General features: G+C 42.3%; 1 protein-coding gene across 5 annotated transcripts in view; it reads left to right on the top strand.

Annotated features, from left to right (window-relative positions):
- FRMD4A (FERM domain containing 4A) overlaps positions 1-26,560 on the top strand; it is a 205,058-nt gene that overhangs the window by 129,879 nt on the left and 48,619 nt on the right. For all 5 annotated transcript variants that reach the window (XM_042816296.1, XM_042816293.1, XM_042816297.1 and 2 more), the window contains exons 6-11: positions 2,641-2,697; positions 5,291-5,313; positions 12,938-13,021; positions 20,008-20,073; positions 20,262-20,319; positions 21,791-21,877. In XM_042816296.1, coding sequence (XP_042672230.1) covers positions 2,641-2,697; positions 5,291-5,313; positions 12,938-13,021; positions 20,008-20,073; positions 20,262-20,319; positions 21,791-21,877 — 375 coding nt within the window. The remainder of the gene's footprint in view (positions 1-2,640; positions 2,698-5,290; positions 5,314-12,937; positions 13,022-20,007; positions 20,074-20,261; positions 20,320-21,790; positions 21,878-26,560) is intronic.

Here is a 26,560-nt window from a genome sequence, read left to right as displayed (position 1 = left end):
AGTGCCTACAGATCTGGGTTGATCTATTTTAATCTGACCTCTCCTAAAACCATTACTTTGCACATTCGAGCTGACTGTCAGCTCCATCCATAAATAGCTCTGCTGGATTCCCAGTCTCCCCGAGTCCTTCTCCATCTGATTCCAGCCACACTAAGCCATGCCATGCTATTAAAAAGGATGCTGAATTTGAAAGCTGGGTACAAGGTCTCCGATCAGACACAAAATGAGCAGCCAGCCAGCATGTTTGGATGGAAGGATCTCTAGGTGTAGAGAGCGGCATCCACTGCCTGTCATCCCTGCAACCGGAAGTTTATGCAGGTCCCCAAACCTTGAAAGTTTCCTTGTTGCACAAAAAAGTTTTCTCACTGGACTTCTCACAGATGACTTTATCCCAGGTTTCCCACAGCCAGGAAAGGCCATGCTATGTATGATACATGTAGTTCATAACACCATTTGTACCAAGCTGTGTGGTGCAGTCATGGCACCTGGGGGACAGGATGCCATCCAAAGAGACGAGACAGGCTCAAGCAGCAGACCCAGGAGAAACTCATATGGCCCAACAAATACAAGTGCAACGTGCTGCGCCGAGGTTGTGGCAACTCCTACTAGCAATACAAACTGGGGCATAGCAGTTTGTTGTCAGCAGCCTCCTTCAGCATGAGGCTGCTGGTCTCCTGGGCTGCCAGCTGGCTCTGTGTTGGGTACTGCACCACTCCTATGAGTCCTGCAATTGACCCACTCACCCCAATTTTAGCACAGCACCATCCCAGCCAGTGTTGCTCAGAAAAGTAAAGAGACATTTGTACTACCGGCCAGGCAGGGCTTGGTGTTGGGTACTGTCCGTCAGTCTGTTTCATTACTAACATGCTCTGGTACAGGTTTTGTCCTGTGCCAACTAGTCCTGTCCCAGGCATTGCTGGAGGCCTGTTCAAGGATGTGCACCTGTTTCTGAAAGGCAGTATAGTTGTGGTAACTCTCTTTGGGGCTGGGAGATGGAGAAAGAGTGTTTAGTCATGAGTTTTTCTGTGCTGCATACCCTTAGGGTCTGAGAATGGCTTCTGGCCCACTCTACCCACTAGCGTGGACTTGTCGCAACATCGACATGGGCTTGTAGAGGCTGGCTCGTGTGCAGTGCCCAGTGCACCACAGAGAGACAGGCATTCAGGCTCTCTGCATCACCCCTTGCTATGGGACACTCCTGACTGCCCCAGCCTGCAGCTGCGTGGATATCTCACACCAGCCGCTTCCCTTGGCACAAGTACCTCGTTAGTGCAGGTGCCTGTGTGAGTCACAGTTTAGCTGAACTGAGGGAGGTGTATTTATTGCCCTTAGCAGAGCTGGTCTTCACTCCCCAGGGAGTTGTTATGAAGGAGGTGAGGGAAATGCTTATTTTAAAAAGCTGGCACTGGTGAAAGTCAAAGACACCTGGATCTTAATCTCTGTTTTGTTCCCTTTGTTTTTGATTTTGCCAGAGACGAGCCAAAGCAATTGTGGCTTGTAAATGAGGTGTGGCCCTGACTTGGCTGGAGCACGGATCACAGCAGCAATCTATATTTAGATAACTCATTTCTTGCCAGATTAAATAAAATATTATAAACAGCAGTTTAAATAAATATAACAGAAGAGCCACAGGAGTAAGCTAAGCACGTATGTGTATGTGGCCACATGGGAGATCTAGTTGCATAACTGAGGCCCAAACTGCATCAGCAAAAGCCCATTGTCTTCCCAAAAGCCAAAATTGGTTGGGACTTGAGCATGCTTGGCCATATGGCTTCTGCCTCCCTTCCCAAGCATTCCTGATGATGTGTCTGTGTCCCACACGTTCAGAGTGGAGCGGTGCACAAACCGCATAGCCCTGTGACCGCTATTTTAGATGCAGCAGAAGAACGCTGAGAGGATTGGATGCAGCCAGCAGTGTCCTTGTGACTGCAGCATCCGAGCGAAATGCTCACAGCTTCACCCAACCCTCAGAATTTACTTTTGTCAGGGTCCAGATTCTATAGAGTAGAGCAATGAAAATCTACTGAAAGATTTGCTTTCACAGTTTGCTCTCAAAGTACCCCCACCCCCATGCTCAGGGACATGAAGGGGCTGAAACCAGAGCTCCCGTCCTGTTAGAGGCAATATGGCTCATTTTCCTGTGAGTTTACCCTGGACAAGGGCCAGAGGGGTTCTGCAAGGGCTTTGATACCACTTCAGTGAAGACAGATTTTCTCATTTCCATGCTTCTGTGAGCCAAGGACAAAACTCTGTTTTCCTACCCTGATGGGTAGAACTGGGGGGAGAAAAACCTTTATTTCCCAAACTATCTTTTACTAAATCATGCTTGAAAGTAAAAATGACCCTGATCCTCCCCATTCCACCTGCCTTCTCCTCCTTCCTCCCAAGAAACCCCTTATGCCACACTGAGTTATGCTTCATTTGCCAGGCTGTCATGCTGAATATTTGGCTTTCTCCACATCAGAGTGAGCAGGTTCAGACTCACTTTGGTCTCCAGGAGCACAGGGCCTGCTTTGAAGCCTGGCCAGGGCAGAAAACTGGCACCACGTGCTTCACTCTGCAGTAGACAGGAGGAGATGCATTTTGTTCTTGCAGGATCTCAAAGTTACTGAATTCTTTTTGTTTTCTTCACCCTCCTAGGAGCTCATTGAGGTTGACAGTGAAGTGGTGTTTGAACTGGCTGCATATATCTTGCAGGTAAGCACCAGCCTCTTCTTGCTTCATGCACCTTTGTATTGAATCTTTTGACTGGCTAAATCAAAAAGGGCTGTACAGAAGTGTAGGGGTTCCCCAAGAGTCCCTGCGGACCAAAGGGAAGAATCCTAATTTATGCCTGAGATACATGTAACCTTCAGCTTATTTTCAGGTTTGCACTGAAAATGATCTTTCTTTTCAGCAGATAAGTTATCTCTACACAGCTTTCAGCATTTATACCAAAGCAAAATAAGTACAGAAGCCTCTTACACCAGAGCTCTCCACATGTGAAGCAGATGCCACTGCACCACATTTTGCTTACATAAATGTATATATCTCATTAGCTCTAACACAGATATCCAAAGCCTTGGACTATGATGTAAAGCCAGAAAGAATTCTAAGCTATAAATGAGATTTCCTGGATGAAATATGTATCCAGTGAATTCCTCTCCAATGACTTCAATTGCATTTGTTTTATCAGTGTTGTTTGCCCTCCTGATGATCTCCATAACCTTCTATATATGCAACTGTCTGTATTTTCCAACGTGGGCAGAAGGGCATAAAGCCTTTCCAAAACCACTTCTTCAGAAACAAAAATTGTCTTGTCATTTCCCTCATCAGCAAGAGGGAAAGGGTCAGAGCTTGAATTACCAGCAGGGTTTGGTAAATCTCTTGTTCCCAAAGAGGAACTTTTTCAGGGCAGCAGAAGCGTTTGGTTTGAAAGATCGCTTTTTATGAGCATAACTATGGGACCAGATCAGAGATAGCTGTCAAATGATTCTTGTCCCCTTTTCTCACGGTGTAGATTCTGTTTTGTTTTCCCATCAAGCATGAAGCTGTGAGGCTTCATGTGAGCAGACAAGACATCTCATCAGACTGCACAAATAAATAACAACGCATTGCGCTTTTACAGCACTTTTCATGTTAAGGAAGCAATTAATGTGTAGGGATTTGAATCTTCATTAAGAACATTTTGTGTAACAAAAATGGAGAGAGAGTCAGGATGGGGGACTCAATTAAAAGCACATTAAAGGAATTGCTTATTGGTTGTTGGGGAATACGCATCAAACAAGAGGGTTATTGTGTGAAGTAGCAGTAGGGTTATGAATCTATTGTCTGCTCATCCTAGTGAATAACTTAGGCACTTAGTAACTGTACGCCCAGATCCAGATCTGCCACTCCAACCCTCACTGCTGTGATTGTTTCTCATCACAAACACAGGATATTGCGTTTATTCCTGTAGTAGTTTGATGTGTAACTTCATGAAAACAGTCAAAACAAGCCACACCTCTGCCGTCTGTAACCAGAAATTACTACAGTCCGTGTTTGTGACAGGATCTGTGCGAAACAAGAGGGATCACGCAGCATTGTTTTAGTCTTCGCTGCAGCGTAGAGGTCAAAGAACTGAAGGATGGAGAATCAACCCTACAAAACTGTTTTCTGAATTCAGTACGCTCATCCTTGCTCAGGCCAGGGCTTACCTTTTGGGTTTTGCTTTGTGTTGTACTACAATCATGATATGTTCAAGGATTCCTTTCCCTGAACCACAGGAGAGCCCTTCTGCCCTTCACTATGCCCAAGGGGACCTGGGAAGATACTAAAGGACTGTCAGAACTCAAATGATTTACTCTGCAGCCTTATTTCAAATTATTGTGTTACCAGAAAAAATTGAAGTCCTACCAAAGCTCTGTACTTTACCCCAGCCTCAGAAGTGAAGCACCACTGAACATGGGCTGACAGGTTTTGAGTGTGGATGGGTGAGTGGAGAGACAAGGACCTGAACAGAAAATCTGGAAACTCCCTCATTGCAGAAATTACTGACCAGTTATAAATTACATTATTGCACTGTGCTTTGTGCATAGCTGTCAGCAAATAAGGTGCTTGGCATACATAGAATGAAATGTATATTGCCTGTGGATATTGCAAAATGCAAATTGCATCTATTGAAGATGGAACTCAACAGATTTTGAGGGTATGACAGATATCCAGTAAGACTCAGATACTGATCTAAGTATTGCATAGAATATTACCCAATCCTTTAACATCAGTCCATGACATTAATAAATAGAAATAACTGGATATTTAAGTAAGGGAGCTAAATACTCCCAGAAATACCCAGCAAGGTGTTAGGAAGTTCTGAGTCTTACACCCCCTTGGGAGCTGCAGGTGAGATAGTTTTCTGAAAATCTACTTAATGGGAAATAATTGGCTATTGTAAAAAGTCCTGAGGTTCTCAGAGGCTGCAAAGTCACTGAGGCTTTAGAGGTTTTCTGTTAACATAGCATCCATGTCGACCAACATAATAACTTAGTACCATTATTTCCTCTAGCTTCTTGGGAATCCATTAGCAGAATGATGAATCACTTGGCCACTGTTATTAGGCAAACCTTTTGTTTGTTAATCTGCCTGGCTCACTGCAGCTGGTGTGGTGCTTGGCTTTAGAGGCTGGTTCAAGAAAATACATGAGGAATCACTTACAACTGAGGAAGTTGCTGCTAAATGAATTTTGCAAATGGAAAATCTTTAACAGCGATTTTATGGATTTCTGTGTGTGCGTTTTTTAATGGTATATTTATGCTTATCCCTTATTTTGCAGGAGGCAAAGGGAGATTTTTCAAGGTACGTAACATTAGAAGTTTTTGTCATTGTGTGTTTTGAGAGTGAATCAAGTGAAATCACAGTGTGAGTGATGTGACTCAGCTGTAGCTGTGTAGCAGCAGGAATGGATTGCAAGGATAGACACCCTGTTTCTTTACAAAACACAGCCTTTGACCAGAGCATGCCCTCGCAAACAGCATTATTTGTTATGTTGTTGTTGACAAATCCCTTTATATACCCATGAAGTTCAGGAAATAAACTAGTCTTTGGAAGGAAACTTTTTTTTTTTTGTAGGGAAAGGACCCTACAATCACTTTTATATCACAGACCTAGCCTGAGGCAGCATTAAAATTCCATCACTGATCGATATTTCAAGCTCGAATTTGGACTGAGTTCTCAAAATCAGAATTTAAATGACTGGTTTTGTTGAACTCCTGCTGTCCCTTGAGCCAAATCTTTAGAAGTGCTCTAAGAAATTCGAAGAGGTGACTCTTTCTATTCTATAGCAATCAAAGGTCAGGTGGCTGTTTGATGCCTCATGTGAGAAACATGAAAGTTGTTCATCTAAAGCCTAGGAGATCTGTTTGCTAAATAATTCACACACTCCATATATATTTTTTTGCTGACCTGTGCCTGAGGTCATCCGGGGAACCACAGTATCCACAGAAGGTAATTTCAGAGAAGAAAAGAAGGTGTGATTGGGCAGTGAGGTTGAATTGCTGGAGAAGCTTGTTGGCGTTACGCACACTAATGGTACTCCACACACACACAGAGGACTGAAAAAACAGCAACCAGAGATACGCCAGGTCCCACCTTGTGGTAAATTGAGACTTCCAGTCCACTGAGTTTCAGATAAAGTAGCAAAAAGGCATTGCAAATAATTGCCTGCTCGTCACAGAATCTGAGATTGACGTAACGTAACCCTTGCTAAAAAAAAGTTCAAGTTCTGCCCTATCATTTCTCAAAACACAGAAGCGCAAACCCAATTTTGCTTCATCTTTCAGTTTCACTCAGTTATCAGCACTGTTCAGGGGACGCTGGAGTTCCTGTGGCTCTTCAATTTTTCAGTCTGGTTTTCCATGCACTGTCATGTGCTCAGCCTAGAAGACCTGGACCAAACAGAATTTTCTCACTCTGATCTGTGCTAAAGCACATCTTCCATTGGTTTTACTATGAGGACTAATATTTAAAGTTTCTCGGAATATCTAGCCATGATGAATCAAGCTACATGCTCGGACTATGAACCTTAGAACAGAGAGGAATCAGTTAGATGGCTCAGTGTAATAGGACTGAGAGCATTTTCTCTTCAAGTATTTCTTTCCAGACCTGAAGTGGAAATAGCAAATGGAAAACATCCATCTTTGCTGTAAAAGGAATAGTTGAGATTACCAGCACATTTCTCTAGGCCTTGAGGATACCCAAAATGTCACAAAACGTGGTTTCTCTGTGCTGTTATAGCAGTCATCACTATTAAAACAGCTTTTATTCCTTTTCACCTCAAACCTCTCAAAGGTTTTAAGTGGAAGAGGGAATCCTTATGGCCAAGTCAAGCAGAGAAGTGGTGTCATAATAACAGCTTGCTGACAGTCCCAGGGATCTTAACTTTTAAATGGACTTTGGAGACAAAGCAGTCTGCTCTATTAATGGAATTTAAAGGCTGTTCTTGAGGAAACGTTGAAAAATCCTACCCTGACAATTTATATTCTAGGAGAAGACTTAACATCTCCAGGGATACCTGTCCAGTGTCTCCCTCATAACGTGCACTGACAGGGGTTTATGTGCTGGGTGAGATCCAGGTGCTACTGAAGTCAACATGAGGTCATTGTGGTCAAGACTTTGCCCACTGAGAGTTGTGGTTATTTGTATCAGTGCAAAATCTGAGAGGCAAACCAAGCCAGGAGCCAGCAAAAGGAACTGCAGATGAAGATATACGTACTGACTGAATGGCTGAAGTTGGCTTTAGTGTGTGAAGTTTGCTGTTGAAATGTTGCTTGTAACACAACTGGCTGTTCTTTCAAACAGAGAAGCTTTGCAATTGTGAATATCTTGAGATTTAAAGATAGTATTTTGTTCATGGCAGCATATGTTGCATGCAAGCTGAACTCTTGAACTCTTGCTTTGTTTTCAAAGAATGCAGACTGAAGATTTCCACACTTGGGTTGTCTGCTGCCACCATCAGATTTAGAGCCTGTGTGACTGCAAGTTTCTCTTTGGCCCTAATCCATAAGAGCACATAAGCACCGGCTCATTTGTGATGAGGGAGAACAGTTGTTCCCAGGGAAGCCTTCCTATGAGTTGCTGCTCATCACCTTGGGTACTGGGATAGCCATGGCCAAGTTGTCACAGTTTGAACTGGGGCTGGCACCTGCCCGTAGTGACCTGAGTCACCAAATCCCACTGCACCCAGGTGGTGGATCACAATGGGCTAGTTCAGGGTTCCAGAATGAAGTTGCAAATCTTCTTCTGGGGTTTCATTAGAACTCAAAAAAACAGAATTGATCTTAGAAATTCTAGCAGTTAGTTTTCTAGTTTTGTGAACTACCGCATCTACCTTGACAGCAGCTCTCACTGCTGCTTTAGAGGAGCTCATCCCATGCCTCAAAATGTAACTGTGCTCGTAGTACTCTTCTTTCCTATACCCAGAAGAGCTTTATGTGCTATTTCAATGTCATGTTGTTCATTCTTTGGTAGGACATCATCACATGTGAGTGTCTCTGCACTGATTTTTGCCACCCAGGATTACTGCCTAGTCTGGGCATCTTAATTTCTGCCCAAGTGTTTGCTAAGCCTGGAGAGCACATAGTCTCTGTCTTGAGCTGGTTCTGTCTTGAGCTTGTCTTAACTGTCTTGAGCTAAGATGTCACAATAGCCCTAATGGATCCATTTGGTCTCTAACTCCTCCAGCTAAGGTTTTTTTTCCCCCCATTTCTAATATGTAATTAATTTCAAAGGCAGATCTGTCAAAAATCCTGAGCTCCTGAACCTTTCTAGGTGAACCCGGAAAAGCATTTCTCAGTGTTTGCTTTAAGTGGCCTGGTCAAACTCAGTGTTTCGCAAGCAGATTTTTACTTCTCTGGGTTGATGCAGATTTAGGCAGAACACAAACTGAGTGAGATTTTAAAATAGAATGTAATTCTCCTTAAAATGTTCCTAGTCCTCTGCACTAACAGATGAAGCTTTTCACATAGTTGCAGACTACTAAAATGCTTCATTTGACAACAGAACGGAAAAGGTTTAGATTTAGCTTAGCACATACTATTGAATTTTGGGCAATTAGGTATCCCTGTTCAATGGATTCTCAGTTAAACAGGACACTTTAGATTTGAGCTGTTCTTTTTGGTATTAGTTACCCAAAAATTGGCACAGGATCACCTGTTCTGTAAAGCTACTAAATTAGTATACCACAAACAGATGTAAAGGTTATTAGCTCAAGCTAAAATTATTTCTAGGTGGGAACAAAGTCACACTTGGTTGGCAGAGAATAGGCAGTTCCAAGTTTCATTTTGTTGGATGAATGTAAATCCTACAGGTGTGACCCCCTTTAGGCCCTCAGAGATGAAGGAATTATGGTGCTCTGGTTTATTTGGTTGTGTGCCATAGTATATTGTTATTAGATTTTCCCCTCTAATTAACCCTACCAGATTTTAAATCCTATCTGATGTAGACCAAAATAATTGGGTAACTCACACCAACTTTGGTTTTAAAAATTCTGAATCCAGCTTCTCAACCCTAAGCAGTCCCTATGTCAAGGCAGCTAGAAATAACATACACCAGTCATACCTTAGACTGGGGAGGGGAAATACTGAATTAAAGAAAATCCTGAAATGCTGCAGCTAGTTCTTCAGGCTGACCCTCCTAGATTGCAGGTTAAACACTATGAGATATTTCAAGTCAACTCCAAGTATCTCCCAGCAAAATATGAAATAACAAGGAAGGAAAGGAAAGCAAACAGCCAGTTTGCTGTGAAGTAGAGTTTCATAATAAAGTCAACATCTGGGTGGATGGTAACCTGACATGGTTTCAGGCTTACTTTTCTTTCCGAGTAACTAAGTGGCATTTAAACAGCTGAAATTTATTAAGTGGTTACAAAACCCATTCTGCACTCTTCCATCTTGCAACCACATGGAGGAGATCCTACACACTGTATCTCAAATGGTACTGTTTATTCTGAGAATTTCAGACTCTGCATTTCCTTTTTCGTTCAACTGAATTAATTGCTGTGCTGAGAAGAGTTGAGAGCTTTCACCTGCAGTTTTGTTTTGTTACTGATCACTGTTATTACACATGCTGGAAAATGTATGGACTTCCTGAGACATAACTGCATGTGTAATATTGCTTAAAATTATTGCAGCCAGTTTGCAAAAAAAACTCACCTGTTTTTCACAAAATGCTTATGAATTGGCTAGGTAAGCCTTTATGTTCATGTGTAGAAAAAATTAGAGATGCAGACAGCAGTTTTTTGGGCCAAGGAACTCAGGTGTTCCTGTTTTCTAGGTCCATTCTCCAGCCAGTCAACTCTATTTCTGGATGTCTAACTAGCAGCCAGGATCCTGTGGAGATGGCTTTTCCAATTCATTTTTCATCTTGTCATTCAGTCTCCTAAATAATATAATTTCCACGATAGGGCAGGATTGAAGTGGTCTGGAGGACATAAAGGAAGTTTCTTTGGAGCCTTTTACTGTGTGTATTAATGAATGTGAATTAAAAGCACCCTTCTATATATTACCAATCCTGGAGGTACACGAGACACTTTAAGACTATGAGACAAATGCAGCACCAGTGACAGGATTAAACACTTCCTAAATACAGTAATAAAATAAACACACTGAGATATTTCACTAGAAAGATTTGGAAACGCAGTAAGTAAGAAACCACTTGTGATCCTGCTGGAAACATTTCAAAAATTAAGGAGTTTGGTGTTTTAATGGAGGAAAGTGACCTCGTGGCCACCAGTTCAAATGCAATGTGAGCCATTCTTTTTTCCTGTCTGCTTGATTTGACATCCTTTAGGGAGTCTAAATTCAATTGCCTCGAGACTCTAGCCAGAAGACTCAGTGAATATACGGACTAGGGAATGAAATGTCTTTTTGTTCTGAAGTTATGACCTGAAGTACATTTGTCCCTTTGAAGTCATACAGCACTACCTTTATTTTATGATATTTTCTAGGTACTGAGCAGAAATACTGATGCCATCCAACAACATTACAAGAAATGTCTTTTTGTCGGATTTTTAGAAGACTGTTTTTAATCCCAGTGCAGGCTTTTTCCTCACTGGCAGGAAAGAAGGAGCTGATTGGTATTTGCCCTCTCTTTCATGGGAGCTGTTACTGGCTTAGGGTTTTTCCCAGACTCTCAATGATAGTTAGTCACTGCTAATCTCATCCTACTTGACAGTTGTCTGAGTTCAGAAAGCCCCTGTTTGGAAATCACTCTCTATCTTCCCAGAAGAGTTTTGGAAGTTTCTCAACTTCCTTCTGTAAGCAGCCAACCTCAAAAAATCTTCACTTGAGGGTAGGAGCTGCCTCTTGTGCTTCAGTTGTTCTGGTAATTTTTTATAATCTTTTTTTTTTCTTTTTGGTGGTAGGTTTTTTTTTTTCCTGTTTCTTTCATAATGTCAAAGAACTCATTAAGAGCTGAGTATCACATGCTGTGGAGGAGATATCTCTAGGCAGATCCCGTAAACTCTATACAGAGCAGAAGCTTGTTTTCTGAGCTGTCGAACACAGCACAGTGGCCAGATCAGCAGATAACACAGAGCAGAGCAGCTTCTTGTTCAGACTTGTGCATATATTTACCTGCACATGGTAAATGAAAGAAACATCTGAATAGTTTTCAATCATTTGCACTTGCAAAGGAAGATCCGATGTTCAAATGACTGTGAAATTTAGGCAAGAGTGGGTCTTCAAACAGTTTGCCAGACTTGGCATATGAGATGCTACTGAGTTGTTTACTGTGTGCTTAGTATGGCAGTAGTTGCCATAGTCATATCTTGCAAATGCTGTTCTACACATATTCCTTCTGCAAGACTTGAACCTGATTGACACTTGGGCATCTCTGGCATAGATTTATATTGACTAGAAGTCATGGTCCTGTTTTAATTCTACTTATATGATTGTCAGGGAACTGCCATGATAATAGATACCTGTAGATGTTCCAAAACGTCTGCTCCAAGGTTTATGTTAATAGTTTATCCTGTAGCTCAACCCTGCAATTAACCTGCAAACTCCAATTAATACAAACCCATTTAGGTCCCAGGCAGAGCCTTCTGCTGGGATGCACAAATAGACAAATGCTGTGGGAAAATGTTTACTGAAGCAGTACAACATCTCTGGGAGCCGCCCTATAGGATGTCACAGAGACCAGAACAAAGCACAGGGTGAACATCCTAGGGCTCTTTGGGCCTCAGATGGTCAGGTGGTCCTGTCAGGAGGGCTGGTCTACAGCTGGGGATGCCAAGACTACCTGTCTGCTTGCTTAATGGCTCTGCTGCTCTACAGGGGAAGCAAATAGGCTGGGAAATTTAGAGCTCTGGAAGAGGTGTCTGACTGCAGCTCCAGGATAGAATCACAGAAGCACAAGGTTGGAAATGACCTTCAGGATCATCTTGTCCAACCGTCCTCCCATTACCATTGCTACCTCAAGCTACTAAAGCATATCTCGTAGCTCCTCATCCAGATGCCTCTTGAACATTGCCAGGGACGGCGACTCCACCACCTCCCTGGGCAGCCATTCCAACACTTTTTTGCAGGATAAAGAGCCGAGTGCAAGAAGGCAGGAAAAAAAATGCTATTAAAAAGTCAGCCAATTTTGGCACTTCTCAGTGTCCTGTCTGACCCTCTTAGCAGTGTATTTCTAAGATACTAAAAGCAGCAGCAACTCTGCTTTCCCTTGCAGACCTTTGAGAGCTTTCTTTTTGTGTGCTCACAGTTCCTTATGCATTTGGAAGCTGAAGGGAAGGCATTTTGGGCTGCTAGAAGAAAATCCCATGGTTTTATTTCATCTGTGAGAACCGGTCTGCCATTTCATGAGCATTTCCTGCTCGTTGGTGTGCAGCTTTGTTGCTCCAGTTGGCCAGAGCTGTAGCTGGAAACTGCAGGGAGGAGAATGCTAGCGAAGTAATTGGGCCTGGTCCTACTGAGGATGTAAATTCAGGCTGGAGTCTTATCAGTGAAGATGTGCAAAGGCCTGTTCCCAAGTGCAAAATGCTAAGAGCAACGTATGGTGCTAAGAAAGCAAATAATTACTTTTTGCAACAGGTTGTAGGCATTAAATAAAAATGTTTTACTGCAGATGAAAGCATCTCTTCTTTTTTTTTTTTTTTTTTTTCTTTTTCCCCTTGTTCTGTTTATGAATGTGTTCTTGGGACATTGCTCTGTGCAATGTGGCATGGTAACTTGTGTGTCCAGAGTCACTGGTAGGAAATGCTTCAACATAACCATCTGAAAGAGCTTTGCTCCAATTTTGATAATAGAGGGAAAAGTTAACCATGCTGCCATAAAATAAAGAAAATGGGAAAGGAAACCCCACTGCCGTTTGTTAAGGAGGAACAGATGTAGAGCTGTAGCAGCCTGCCAGCTAGGTCAGGTCATATCAATACTGTGGCTGTTTTCTTGTAGCCTGATCCTCCTTTTGAATTCTCTTTCAGCAATGAAGTTGTAAGGAATGAATTAAAGAAGCTGCCAGCCCTTCCAACACCAGCGCTGAAGGAGCATCCTTCCCTTGCTTACTGGTAATGTTTCATTCTGTTGAGTAGCTTTGTAGTGTTTCATCCAGGGCCTGGCTGTGGCAGTCAGAGGTCTGGGAGTGATACTGGGGCAGGAATTCCTGCCTCCTAACTCTGGATCTGACACCAACTGGTTGCATGATGCAGCACAAGTAAAGTACAGCTATCACACTGCAAATCAGTTCCCCATGTGCCAAATGACTCCATTAATGTCTGGGAAGAAGATTCACTGTAAACCTCCAAGTGTCCCAATGAAATCAAGAGACCAACCTAATATGCCATTCCCTTTTCCAGAACTTTACATCTGTGGAAAGCAAGAGTTTTCCCAGTTTGAAATGTCAGTGTTTTGCACTGCTATGCATTGTTTTTGAGTGATTTATGCTTTACCTTGCAATTCCTCTCTGAACGGCACAGCTGAACTAACAGGGATATATTTCTTCTATAATGTGAACTAGGTGATGTTTGGAGGTGGAGGCTTGCAACTTTAGCTTTTATTGCACTGAAAATGAAATGCTGAGTAGGAGAAGGATCACAGTTAAATTCTGTATGTCTCACATATAGCTTCTGTACCACCCTGCCTATCCCTCTCATCTGTGCAAACAGGAAAAAATTAACGGGGAGATGCTCTCACTTGATTTTTCTGTTTGTTTCCCTAGCATCTTTGTCTTTATAGCATTCATCTACAAACCTCAGGGTGGGAGTGACCTTCTTTATCTGCTACTCTCAATTTCTTGATAATCTTGATAATCTGAGGATGGCAGGGGAAAAAAAGTTCAATTTATGATTTCAAGTCTTCATTTCGCCAGCAAATCCATTCACTTTAAATAGCATGCCTGTAATACCAGAACTACTGGTACCTAGTGTCAAGCTATAGACCAATCTCTACTCTGTGAGGTACTCATCACTTTCTAAGCACATCAGGGGAGAGTCGGAGTCCTAGGCAGAGATTAGGAACATTCACACAAACTAATGGTTCCCTTAATCACAAACACATTAAAAGATGTGTGGCCTGGTCTGGCTGACACTGTGGTAGCTCAAGTTAAAAGCCACCACAACAGAAACGGTGGGAACAAATAGCATTGGACAGGGAAGAAGGCAAATCTGACCCTTCAGTAGCTACAAGGACTAAGGTCTTATTAAAGCACCCACATAATCTGTGCTCCAGTTTCCTGTGACAGTATCTGCATATAGGAAAGCACTGACAACCTAGGCTGCCTGTCAGGCCCTATCTGCTCATCTGTCTGCCCCCAAAATCAATGAGATAACTCAATATTAGAGAATATTAACTCTATTCCTGCTGGGAAATCCCAGTCTGGGACATCCTGTGTCTTCTCTTGCCTTTGGGCTATGTTGAGTCACCTGGAGCAAGAAGAGCCAAGTGAAAAGCTGAGAATGCAAGTATTTATGGTTATATACAAGTACAGCACTTCTTGCAGCTGTACTTAATTCTGTGGGAGTTCCCATTTGACTGAGAACAGGTCACAGATTGGGAAGCTAGTTGTTTCCAGTGGGGTAATAAAACCAGTGGCTACAGTCCCATGACTCACTTATAATTTCACTTCAGTGACCAGGCAGTTAGTTATCTTTAATAGTGGCTTTTTCAGGTGGCCTTCTGAAATGCTGAATGGTCTCAGGAAGAGGCCACTGGTGAATCCAACAAAGACTCCAAAGTACAGCTTCAAATTTCCTTGATCTAAGAGGGCAAGATTTAAAGACGTGTTTACTGACGTGCTGCATCCCTTCTCTTCTGCATCTCACACAGGTTGCATACTAGATACAAATTTAATCTTGTCCCTTTCTTTTTGTAGTCAGTTTTGTGCTCTGGTTCTTCAGTATTAACACGAAGCAATAGCAAATGAATTTCTAGCTCCAGAAAAGAACACTGAAAATATCAGGGGTAGGGCAAGCAATTGTTCCAGTTAGTTTTAAACAAACATACAAAACAATCCTATACTATATTTGTAACTGAATCAGAGTAGTCTGAAATAGACTAAAGAGTGATAAAATGCTAGTTCAAGTAGATACCATGATGCCTTCAACAAGTGACTATTGCAGATCTGCGTGAACTAATACAGCATCTCTGATTCACATCATGAAAAGCATCACCAATTGCTCCTATTTAGTGCAGTAAGACCAGTAGGATGGGTCCTGGATTCTTAAATTCAGTGAGGTCTGAGTAAAGACAGTTTGTGGCCCCCAGCTCCACCTTCATGGAGTCTCCTGGTTACACACCCTTGCTCCAGGCCTTTCCACTCCAACCTCTTCTTGGAGATTTGAAGACCTCACAACAAAGACGAAGGTTGTAATTTGTGTATCATGATGTTGCTGTTTACAGCTCTTCGTAGATTAAGAAGCATTAGTTGAACATCTTGTTCTCAAGCCTATCTTAGCATGACTGATTGAAGCAAGTAGGGTGTTGTGGGGTTTTTTTTGTTGTTCCAAATGAAAATTGAGTTTCTAGTCCTCTCACACAGTCCAGGAACTGAGGCCCTGAATTTTGATTTCTCTTGTCCATGCATGGAAACAACTGATAGTATTTATTATTTTAGACTCAAAAATAACCACTGGACACTGGAGATTATGTGTTAGTTCACTTTCATTGTCGTTGCATTTTGTCTTAATCTAGATCTTCCCCAGCAAGCCAGCACAGGACTAGGTTACCAAAAGAATACAAGGATCCGAGGTAATAGCACAAAAGTAGGTGCCAGAATGGGATTTCTAATGAACTACAGGGAAGCCAGACTTCTCCCAGGTTCCAACAGAGTTTGCATGCAAGTTGTTTTTAGCAATCAAAAGCATCAGCATTGGCAGAAAATCCAACTCTGAAGATACTGACTGAAAACCACAATTCAGTTTCTCTTAATACACAACAGACCACAGGCTCTGATCCTCCTATTTGTCCTCATGGCCTGTGAGATGCTCTGCTGGCTTCAGTGGGGCAGTATTTGATCATTTGGATCACTGCAAATAGAGACGATGTTAGCAAATTTGAGAATATCATCAAAACTGACAAATCAGGCTGGGAACAGAATACAGAAGGGTGCAGCAGTGCGTGGATAGCTATTTAAAACAGCTCACTTTGCTGGGTATAGAGTGGAGAAACAAATGCCTTTGAAAAAGTGAATCTGGTAATAAGATCGGGCCCCACGTTTGCTTGCAAATTGCCTGTTCAGTTCTGTAGACTGCTGTGACAGGAGGGATTTATTGGTAATTCTTCAGATCTTTATGAGTTATTTGCTACAGGACATCATCCAAGTATTAATTTTTGCAGCTCTGGGGGGAACATTTTATGATCTGACAGGCAGACAGTAGCGCTTCAGCTGCCCCCATGTCTCCATATTAACTATGAATGAGTTTCTGTGTTGCTGACACAGCAACAAGCCAGAGCTGAGCAAGAGGAGACATCAGCTGGTGGTCCAGGCAGTGTCCTAGCACTCTCCCAGCTGTCAATAACAGCATGGCAGCTGCTTGGAGAACAGCTGAAATGACAAGGGAGAAGGTCTTTAAGCTCTGCTGATCCTCCTTCTGACCCGTGAATGATTTTGCTTGTTTTCCCTGGCACATACTGGGCTTACACCTCCATCCCAGAGTAGGAGGCAGAAAGTGACCTCTGTGCTGGATGATCCTCCTTGCGGGGCTGTGTGAATGAATAAAGAATCCAAAGAACTACTTGAGAAGCCAGCGTCAGGCAGCTAGGGTGGGATTCATCTGGTCGTCAACACTGCTTCAATGCAGACAACTCCACCTGAACTAGGGGCCCTCAGCTCCCTTTACTGTCAGTGGAGAGAAGCAACAATAATATCCTCCCAGGGAAACCACCCAAACAGACTGGATGAACTGTGCTCTGGAATACCTCTTCCCAACGTGTGACTAGCCCAGTGTTATAGAAAGGTGAAAGGCAGTAAGTCCTATTAGTGCCTTGATAATTCAGGCTTTATTTTTTATCCAAAAGAAAGCAGAACCAAGAATGATATTTTTCTTGCACTTACCATCTGCAGGTCTCAAAATGTTATAAAGGAACATATTCAGTATTCTAAGAGGGCAATGGAGGCATGGAGAGTGTTGCCTGTATTTCTTGAGGAAAACTGAGGACTATCCCACATCTTTTAGTATGGTTTGAGAACATAAGTTATGCTGTTCAAGAAGGCTCCTTGGCATCCAGTCTATCCTTTTAAGGAAATGGGCCATCACTTGGCTTCCATACCCTAGGGATGTGGTACAGGAATATATCTGTAATAATAATAATTTGTAAGAAAGCAGTGCACAGCCAGAACCACATTAAGCAACCAGGAGGCAGGTGCATTTACCTGTTCCTTGAATGGCACTAATATTAGAGCTCAATCTATACCTTAAAATGTGCAGAATGGAAACCAAAGCTATGAGCATTTTTTGCTGGAGAAACTCCACTAGTTTTTGAGAAGTCATTCCTCATTTATTCCTGTGTGGGACAGAGCAGTTGCATCCGTGTGCAATCAAGGGTTTAAAAGATAATTTCAAAGGGTTGTAAGCTCTCCCTGTCCATCTTTTTAATTAAGAATGATGGAGATCTTCCAGTACTGAGCACTCTTGTGATTCAGTTATTGCTCCAAAAGTAATCCTGTTTATGATAATCATAGCAGGCGAGCTAAGTTTTGCCTTCATATGCACGCCCGTACATCCACGGTACTTGCTGAGATCCATGGGCTGAATATGGTTTTATAACCATTGAATTTCATTACAGTTATTTTCTAAGCATTAAAATCATTCTGAGGGATTTAATGGGAGAGATGACCTTTGCTTTACCCATGTAATTTGTCACTGACTCCATCAGCACCCTCTGATGTGCTGTGGTGCGCTGGTGGGACATCTCTTCACCCTGCCCCAGTAAGACCCCTTTTATTTTCACTGGATGAGTTGGTGAGTGAGGAAAGCAGTTACTGTGACAAATGCCAGGCTTGTGGGAGAGCAGCTGGCCCTGCGGATGAACCGACAGACTGCCTCCTCTGAATCACTCTTTGGTGTCTGCGCCAGTGTTTTCGTTCCTCTACCTTCTTCCTGGCTTTACTAGGGACAGACACACAGTCCTCAGCTCCCCTGTGCCAGGGCCCCACTCCCCATCTGTGCACAGAACATCCTGTTTGTCTTGTCACAGTGTGGAATGTCCTCCTTGTGACATCACAGATCAGCATCCTGTGTATCACAGGAGGATGTGCATGGCCACGGCCTGTAACATCACTGAGGGCATTGTGAATGGTGTCAGCAGAGCTGGGCCCCGCATGGACAGGGGAACTTCTTTTTGGCAGAGACACTGCCCCAGACAGATGTTCCTGGCACATGCATGCATATGGGGAAGGCAGCAGTGGGAAGATGTAGCCATATTAGGTGGGCTATGCTCAGTGAAACAACTTGCATTTTTCCACAAATGGCACCATGAGCGCATCTGAGCAGTTACAGCAAGGTCATCTACCTTACCAAACTGCTGTGCTCCTTCATACTGTCCAGAAATAAAAAAGCTTCACTTCTGCCTGAAAAAAGATTATCATGTCGTGGACAACCACATGGCTGCCTTTAAATGTTCAGCTAGATAAAGAAAATGCAGAGAAGGAGCAATTCCAGTTCACAATAACCTAAACCATGTGTGGCATGATAACATTAGACAGACACTTGGTGCAAATGCAAGCTTACGCAGTACTAGGTGGGGAAGGAGTTCAGGTTTCCTCTTAGACTGATAATGTTTGTAATGTACCTCTAGGAGACACAACAGACTTGGAGTTACAACATAAAGAGCAAGAGATTGGATTTAAACATGAAATCTTGAGTATTCTGCTATAGAAATGCAGCAAAGCCTGTCCTGTGGGCATTACATTGCTGGAAGTTAAAGAACCAAAGTCAGACCAGCATGAAAGTACCAAGTCTGTAGGCTGTGATGTGCTGCAGATCGAGAGGAATGCTGTTGAAATCAGAGTGCACTGTGAACATTTGAAAGGAGATCACTGATTTATGCTTTGCCATGCTGTGACCTTGCTAGGACACCTGATTGTACGCATCAAATAGCTCCGGCTCTGTGCTCTCCTGCAACCCATTTACCAGAGAAATGGAAGATTCTTTAAAACTGAAACTGGGGATGTTTGACAGTCTGTTCTTTGGATCATGTTGATGTAGTCTCAGATGCTGCATCTCCGTTGTGTAGAGGTGAATGTCTAACCTGCCTTCATCAAATGTGCCTAGAACTGTTGTCTGACATTGAGGGCCACTGACTGGAACATTCTAAACCATGAAAATCTCTTACTTTCCAAAGCAGCACTAGGAATAGGCCCTGGCTGGTGCTAACTGCCAGTGCATGACCAAGTGTTGCCTGAGGAATTGCAAGTTAGTATAACCCAGAAATATGCAAAGGCACATCAATACTTCAACAACAAAGGGACTCAACTTTGAGTGACTAGGACACATTCTCTGACACTGTTTAACCTGCTGTTAAATACATAGCCTCTGTGTATACTGGGAATTTAACTCCTTGCTGAGATAGATGACTCCAAGAATGCTTCTACTAGTGCTCTTGCACATAGTTTTGTGCAGTTGCAGTGAGGAGTAATCATCTGTGAGTTTTAGGGCTCTTAGTGGGCACTAATTTCAGGGAGCTTTGCTAGCTGAGTACGCTTGGTGCTCTTGGAAAGAAAATGAAGCTTTAGCAGCATTGATACACACAGTGTAACATCATAGGCACCATTTGTATGTAAGGAAAGTATTGTGGAGAGGGAAAAGTCTGTAGGTGTTTGTGAGTTAAAAAGGGTTATTCCAGAAAACCAACTCTTAGCAATCCAGTTTTATTCTCAGCCTGTGAGCTCCCCTTGGTTTCCCTGAGTGACATCAAATTCCATCATCTAACATTTTTACTTGGCATCTTTTAATTCTCTTGTTGGTAGCTGTGCTAACAGAGCATTTATTACTCTTTTTGCATGCTTCTTGGTCAAGATATTGCCATTAAATACAACATCTCATTTCTTCTTTTCCAGCGAGGACCGAGTCATTGAACACTACAAGAAACTGAATGGCCAGACAAGAGGTCAAGCAATTGTGAAGTAAGTGAAATAAAAGCAACTTCTGGTGACCTTTGTTTTATCGGGAAATATTTATACTGGACTGTAAATCTAATACGTAGCTATGTCTCCCATCTTATCTAATGCTTTATGTATGTACTTATTATATATTTAAGCGTTTCTTTTTAGATCATCCTCTCAGTGTTATTCTCTTATGTGTTATTTTTCAGTTATATGAGTATTGTAGAATCCCTCCCAACATATGGAGTGCATTATTACGCAGTAAAGGTATGTGCTACAAAAAAGGGTTATTTACTGAATTATACTGATTTTGGAGAGGTAGGGGGAGAGGGGAAAATAACTGTACTGCTTTCAGAGTACAATGCACTATTACTGAAGTCTTGTTTCATTTCCTGTGGTAGAATAAATTTATTTCAACAGTGTAGTGAATGTTTGGTAAATACAGCCCCAAAGAGGAAAATGCTGTTCTTCAAGATAAAACTGACAAAGTCCTTTGGCTGTGCTAGAGAAGTTAGGCTAGAGATATTCAGGCCACATACAGTGGCAAGCTCTGGTGAAAACAGTGAACCAGCACCAAAGGAACAAGCCAGGCATTTTGCTGGCAAAGTCAGTGCTTCACTCCTTGTAGTAGTTCCAGGAGATTGGGTTTTTCCTAGCCTGCAGATGAATGAGCAACTAACTAGGGTCAGCCATGATCTGCAGACTGCAACTACTTTCATTTGAGATTCATATAGATGGATACAGATATAGTGCATAAAGATGCCAAATATTAATGCCAAATCACTGGTGCATACTCTAGACATGGCACTTTCCACCACACACACACTCACACACGCACCATTCTCCACTTCTTACTGTGACAATTTCATGCAGGTATTCATGAAATTCCTTATTTTTTCTGTTTAGTGATTTATCACCAAATTTTCCAATCTCATGCTTTTGCATTGAGATCTCTTGAGTATTCCAGTCCAAGAAAGATTGGATGGATTAGGCTGCATGTTCTAGCCTGCTAACACTTGAGATCTGTTCCAGTGGACTCTCCAAGATCAGTCTGTGCCAGTGAGCAGCAGTGAGGCAATATAATAGCTTTTGCTTCTGCCTGATGTAGGGGTTTTGGTTTTGCTGGTTTTACTCTGCCTTGCTCTATCACATTAACAGAACAGATGTAATTTCATTGAGGACTCCAGTCCAGTAAATTGCAGAGGCTGGTATCAGATATCAGCCATTACTGCATGAGGACATTTTATTGCACGCTCAGACACAAAGCAGTTGGGTCCAAGACTGTCAGACCTTATCACTTTGTAGCTCTCAGATCCCATTACTGCTGCATTTTCAAGATTAATGCTAAAATCCCTCCACATAATTCAAGTCAGCTGGGTGATTCTCTTTCCTTCCTCTCTGATTTCTGAGTGTTTGGACTGAATAATTTAAAGGGCAGAGAAAGAGGATGTACCACTACACAAGGGACCAATGTCAAACCTCCCTTGGCATCATTTTGAGTAACTTGATTGCAGATGATGCATTCTAAATGGTTTTATACATTACAGCTAAAAGTGAAACAGATCTCGTCTTAACACCAAAGAGTTTAGTGACTTGAGGAAATTCAGATGGGCAATTTAATGGCACCCATGACATTCTAAGACATTGCTTAGAAACAAATCTTTACCTTGAACACAGGAAATCTCTACAATTTTCCCCTCCCATTCAATTTAACTCTTTCTGTTTTTTTTTCTTTCAGGACAAGCAGGGAATTCCATGGTGGTTAGGACTTAGCTATAAGGGGATTTTTCAATATGACTACCACGACAAAGTGAAACCAAGAAAGGTAAGTGTTTGCTTTTCTGTCAAGGTCCAGGCTTGCCTGTCATGTTATAGCTTGATTTGAGGGTGTGATGTGTATCAAATGTTGGCACTGATTCATGTGATTTTGAAGGATGTGAAATTTCTCCCAAATGTGTCTGAATGTCTGCAGAGAATTAATGAACAAAAGTAGCTCTTAATTTATTAAATGTTGCAGTATAGGGGGAAAATAAGCAACACATAAACTTTGTTCCTCATGCTTCTATATAGCATGATTCATAGGACATAAATTGGAGGTGCTGAAGACTTTTCAATGGCTGTGATGAGATTGAAGGTGCTCAGCTGACCCTTCATAGTCTGTTGTCAGGCCATAAATTATCAGAAAGGGAGAGGAGAGAAGAGGCAGCAAAGCTTCTTCCATGCCTTACAAAAAGAAAATACTGCATCATTTTCTCCAGAGTAGCATTCTAAAAATGAAGAGTTAATACCAGACTGAGGGGGAAAACATTTTTATCACATGCTTAAAGAAAATGCATTAGGAAGTTTCAGCCCAGCATCTCATTTGTTTAGGAACTTTACATTGCGACCACTCACAAAGTAAGGCGTGGCATGCAAAGATCTGATCATAAAATTAGAGCTTAAGCATTGACAATCAGCTGTTCTGATCTTTTTACTGCTATCTTTTTGTGAGACTTTCAGTGTATCTGAAAAACAGGATTTGTCTCAGTCCTTCCAAAATGCAGCTGAGAAATCCAGCTAACAAATATCCTTTTCATTTGAGAGGAGAAAGGTTCTGATCCTGTGAGCTCATCCTACCAAGCAGGCTCATATGTTCTGATACTGCTCCCTAGGATGCAGTCCAAAACAAAAAACAAAGCTCATCTCTGAGCATGTGCCCTGCAGGCTGATATGTACAGTCTGTTAGCAACAGTACTTCATGTACTGCAAACCCATGGAGACGTCAGGAAACAAGGTCTGAGGCTTCTTTGCAGGCTACTGTGAAGAAATGGACGGATGATTTGGAGCAGCTAGGCAGCTCTCCTGTGGGTGCAAATGCTTCCATGCTGAAATAACACACTGCATTTCTCTTTGCCTTGTCTCTGTTGCCAGAGTGTGCCACTTCCTTTTTTCTGCCTCCTCCAAACACATTCAAGCTATAAAACACCTGGACTTTAGATAGCATCTTCTATTAAAATAAACTAGAATCAAGCTGTTGGTAGAAGACAGAACTGCTAAGGAGGAAGCAAGAGGTTATAGATTAGCCTTTTATCCACTGAAGGCCTTTCACTGGGTTTTTTATTCAATGAAGATGCGAATGAGGATGAGGAAAGCAAGGGGGTCTTCACAGAGCAGCTGTGCTCTAAAAGACTTATCTGTTTAGGATCAGTCACTACCTGCAGGGCAAGCCATACTTACACATGATAGTTCAAAACATGCCTAGGCTGGGTGTTTGTACCCACACATCTCCAACAGTGCCAGCTCCCCAGGGAAAACATGACCTTAAAACATGCCTTCAGAAGTCAATCACAGTGACAGAAGCATTTCTTAGGAAGAAAATAGTACCTTGCTATGAGAGGACTAATCATTCAGAAGCTATAGCAATTTTTATCAGCCCTGATAGTAAGAAATGGTTAGTGGAGGACAAAGAAGAAAGGAGGTCACATACTGTGACTGCATGAGAGGGTACAACTAGAAGAGTCAAGTCTCCTTACTTGGTTCCTCTACTTTCTTCTCACCTTTACATGCTAATGGTCTGAAGCATTGGTTTTAGAGCTTGAAAGCATTTTGGCTGGCCTCTCTGTTAACCTGTCTCCACCTCTGACAATTGCCTCTTGAATCAGAAGGACTGCAGGCATCTCCTGCTCTTCTTGTCCAACCATATCCCTAAAAAATAGAGTTTTCTCTTCAATGGGAATTTATTTTTAATCTAAGCAGATTATGTATACAATCCAGGAGACTCCAAAGAATAATGCTGCCTTATGAACAAACCAGAGAACTCTTGTGGCTTAAGAGAAGTGGTCATAAATATTGCAGAGTAAGTTGGGTGGGAGGAGAGAGTAGGAATTTCCAGGCTAGAATTTGTCCATTGCCACAATCCAGAGATGGCATCAGTGAAAAGGCAGCCTAGAGGAGCATTTCTCTGCGATGTGATACTTGCAGACCCCATCTGTTGGCAAGGCTATTCCAAAGTGCACAGCCTATATAAGGGATAGGACATGAACAGAGTGACTGAGGCTTTGTTATTTCTCTCTAGTCTGCTTTTACTCTGTGTGGACCAAGTAAAAAGACTTTTTACTCTCCACATGTAGTAAAATCCTTCTGGCAAGAGCAATCCAACTGCCTCAGTGAGATGCAATGTTTAATTCTTTTCTAATTAGATTGCAAAATTGCATTTGATAACTCTGGTATCTGGGAGCCTACCATAGGATCTGGCTCCTGTCATTGTAGCAGCAAGAAGTGGTTCAAGTCTGCTGTGGAAAGGGGAGGGGTAATCATTGATGAGCTTTCTGCAAGTAAAATTAGAGGGGAGGAGGGAAGAGATTATGTCTTTTCTGATATTTATTATTTTGTCCTACGCATTGCCAACACCAGAAACAAGCTGAAAAAAAGCAGTGCAAAAATAAATCTCCCTAAAAGAAGCACAAGCAGAAAACTGTAGCAAGAAACCAGCTGAAAGCAAGACATTTGTTTTAAATGCATATAAAAAACTTTGCTCGTCTTATAGGAGAGATTGTAATGTTTTCCTCTTATGTCATCCTAGACAGATTTTCAAGCTTACTGTGTTTGCAAGTAGAACTGTAACCCACACTACGCAGCTGGGCCTATCCCAGGCCATCCCATTAGCAGTCAGTCAAAAGCACGTTGTTATTAAACTGCTGGAGTAAATCAGCCATGTGTCTCTAGAAAGCTAGCTAGGTTTGTCAGCAAGTTGGACGAATCCAGAGAGGAGAATTGGGGCTGACGTTGGGCCAGAACCTGATATTGCTCCCAGTATTCTCACTCAGGCATAAGTCTTCTAGCATTACCCGGGGTGCAGTTGAGATGGGTATCTGGCACCTAGTCAGAGGTGGTTCAGTCAGGAATGTGGGGCTATTAAACTGGAATGCAGCTTGTGCTGGGCCACAGAGCCTAGTGTGACTCTGTGCTTCTATTTTTGTTTCCTCCTGCCTACGCTTTCATTCTGTGGAAGCCCCAAAACTAACCAAAGCCATCACTCTGAGGCCAATCATTCTCCCTTCTGTTTTTCTCCTATATGTTCAGGGACTAGCTCAGACTCAGTAAGTACTACCAAAGGCTTCTTGAATATCATACAATCATAGAATGGTTTGCTTTGGAAGGGACCTTTATATATATATATAGTTCCAACCCCCCCACTATAGGCAGAGACACGTCCCTCTAGATCAGGTTGCTCAAAGTCCCATCCAGCCTGGCCTTTAACTCCTCCAGGGAGGGGGCATCACAACCTTGCTAGGTAACCTGTTCAAACAGAGATTTGATTTGAAGTTCATTCTTAGGTATTAAATAAATGCAAAAGTTTCAGCCTCATTTAAGTAGACCTCACAAAACCCATCATAACAGCTGAAAAAGAAGAGAATATCAACTACGGAAAGATGGCTGCTGTTCTGCTAGAGAATGTGCTACTCGGTACTGTCCTGCATGTCCTGCAGAATGCTGAGGCATGCTGGAAATTTACTAACAGCTTATAGAACTTTTTTCATTTTTGTAACAGCAGTGCGCAGCTTCCAGATGGGCAGAATCCATCTACCTCTATGTCATAAAGACTTATCTTCTACATACTCTTCCTTGTGAAGAAAAAAGGCCCTTCAGGACTTGACGTGCACAGCAAAAAGGAGTCACTGCCCTGCTGGGTTCTACACAGCATCTTAGGTCAAGATGTACCTTCCATAATTCATGGTGAACCAAAGCATGCTCTTTGGAGCCAGCTCTTCAGAAAGGACATGCCTGCACTGCTTTATCAGTTACTCCTGAGGCTGTCATCACCAAGACCAGACATAATTTGTTTGTCTCTCTGTGTTATGCAGAGCAGTTGGAAAGAGCAGGACACTGCAGTCCCTCTATATTGTCCCTGTATGGTACTCATTCATTTTAACCAGTGGGTAGGGATGTAACTCCACTCTATCTGAAGGGACCCATGCATGAAGCCGAAGCAGTGTAGCCTGGAGCTGAGAGATCTGCATGCTCATGCAGTTGTAGCAGCACTAGGCATGTCTCTGTTGTTCTAGTGAGATATTCCCACTGATTTAAGAGCCTGAAGGCATCTTTCAGTGCACACAGCTTAACAGTAAGCAATTAACTCCAAGCTGAAGAATTAAAAAGTAACAAAGTCAGCCAAAGGACTTCCCTATGGCCAGTAAACAGGCACAGAAATTGTTTAATCTATCACCAAAAATAAAATGACCTTAAAGAAGGTCTGATACTGTATGGTTGCTTTGCCAGAAATACCACTATTTGGTGTTACCCAGTTTTCTTTCACAGAAAGACAGTGGTTATGAAACTGAGGGTGAGCCTTTTTTCTCAGGCGCATAAACATTACCAGTGTTCTCATTCTCCAGTTGACTAAAGAGAGCTCAAGAAGAATAAATAGTTTTGGAAACAAGAAAACATGTGGGACATCCCAAAATTCAGATGTGAATGTAGCTTGAGAAAGATTTTCCATAGCAGCTAAACATCCATTTCTGCCATTTCT

Source organism: Centrocercus urophasianus, unplaced genomic scaffold (genome assembly GCF_019232065.1).
Source record: "Centrocercus urophasianus isolate 14NV4802_14NV808 unplaced genomic scaffold, USGS_Curo_1.0 seq_15, whole genome shotgun sequence".
Lineage (NCBI taxonomy): Eukaryota > Metazoa > Chordata > Aves > Galliformes > Phasianidae > Centrocercus > Centrocercus urophasianus.
This window is presented reverse-complemented; position numbering and strand designations above follow the sequence as displayed.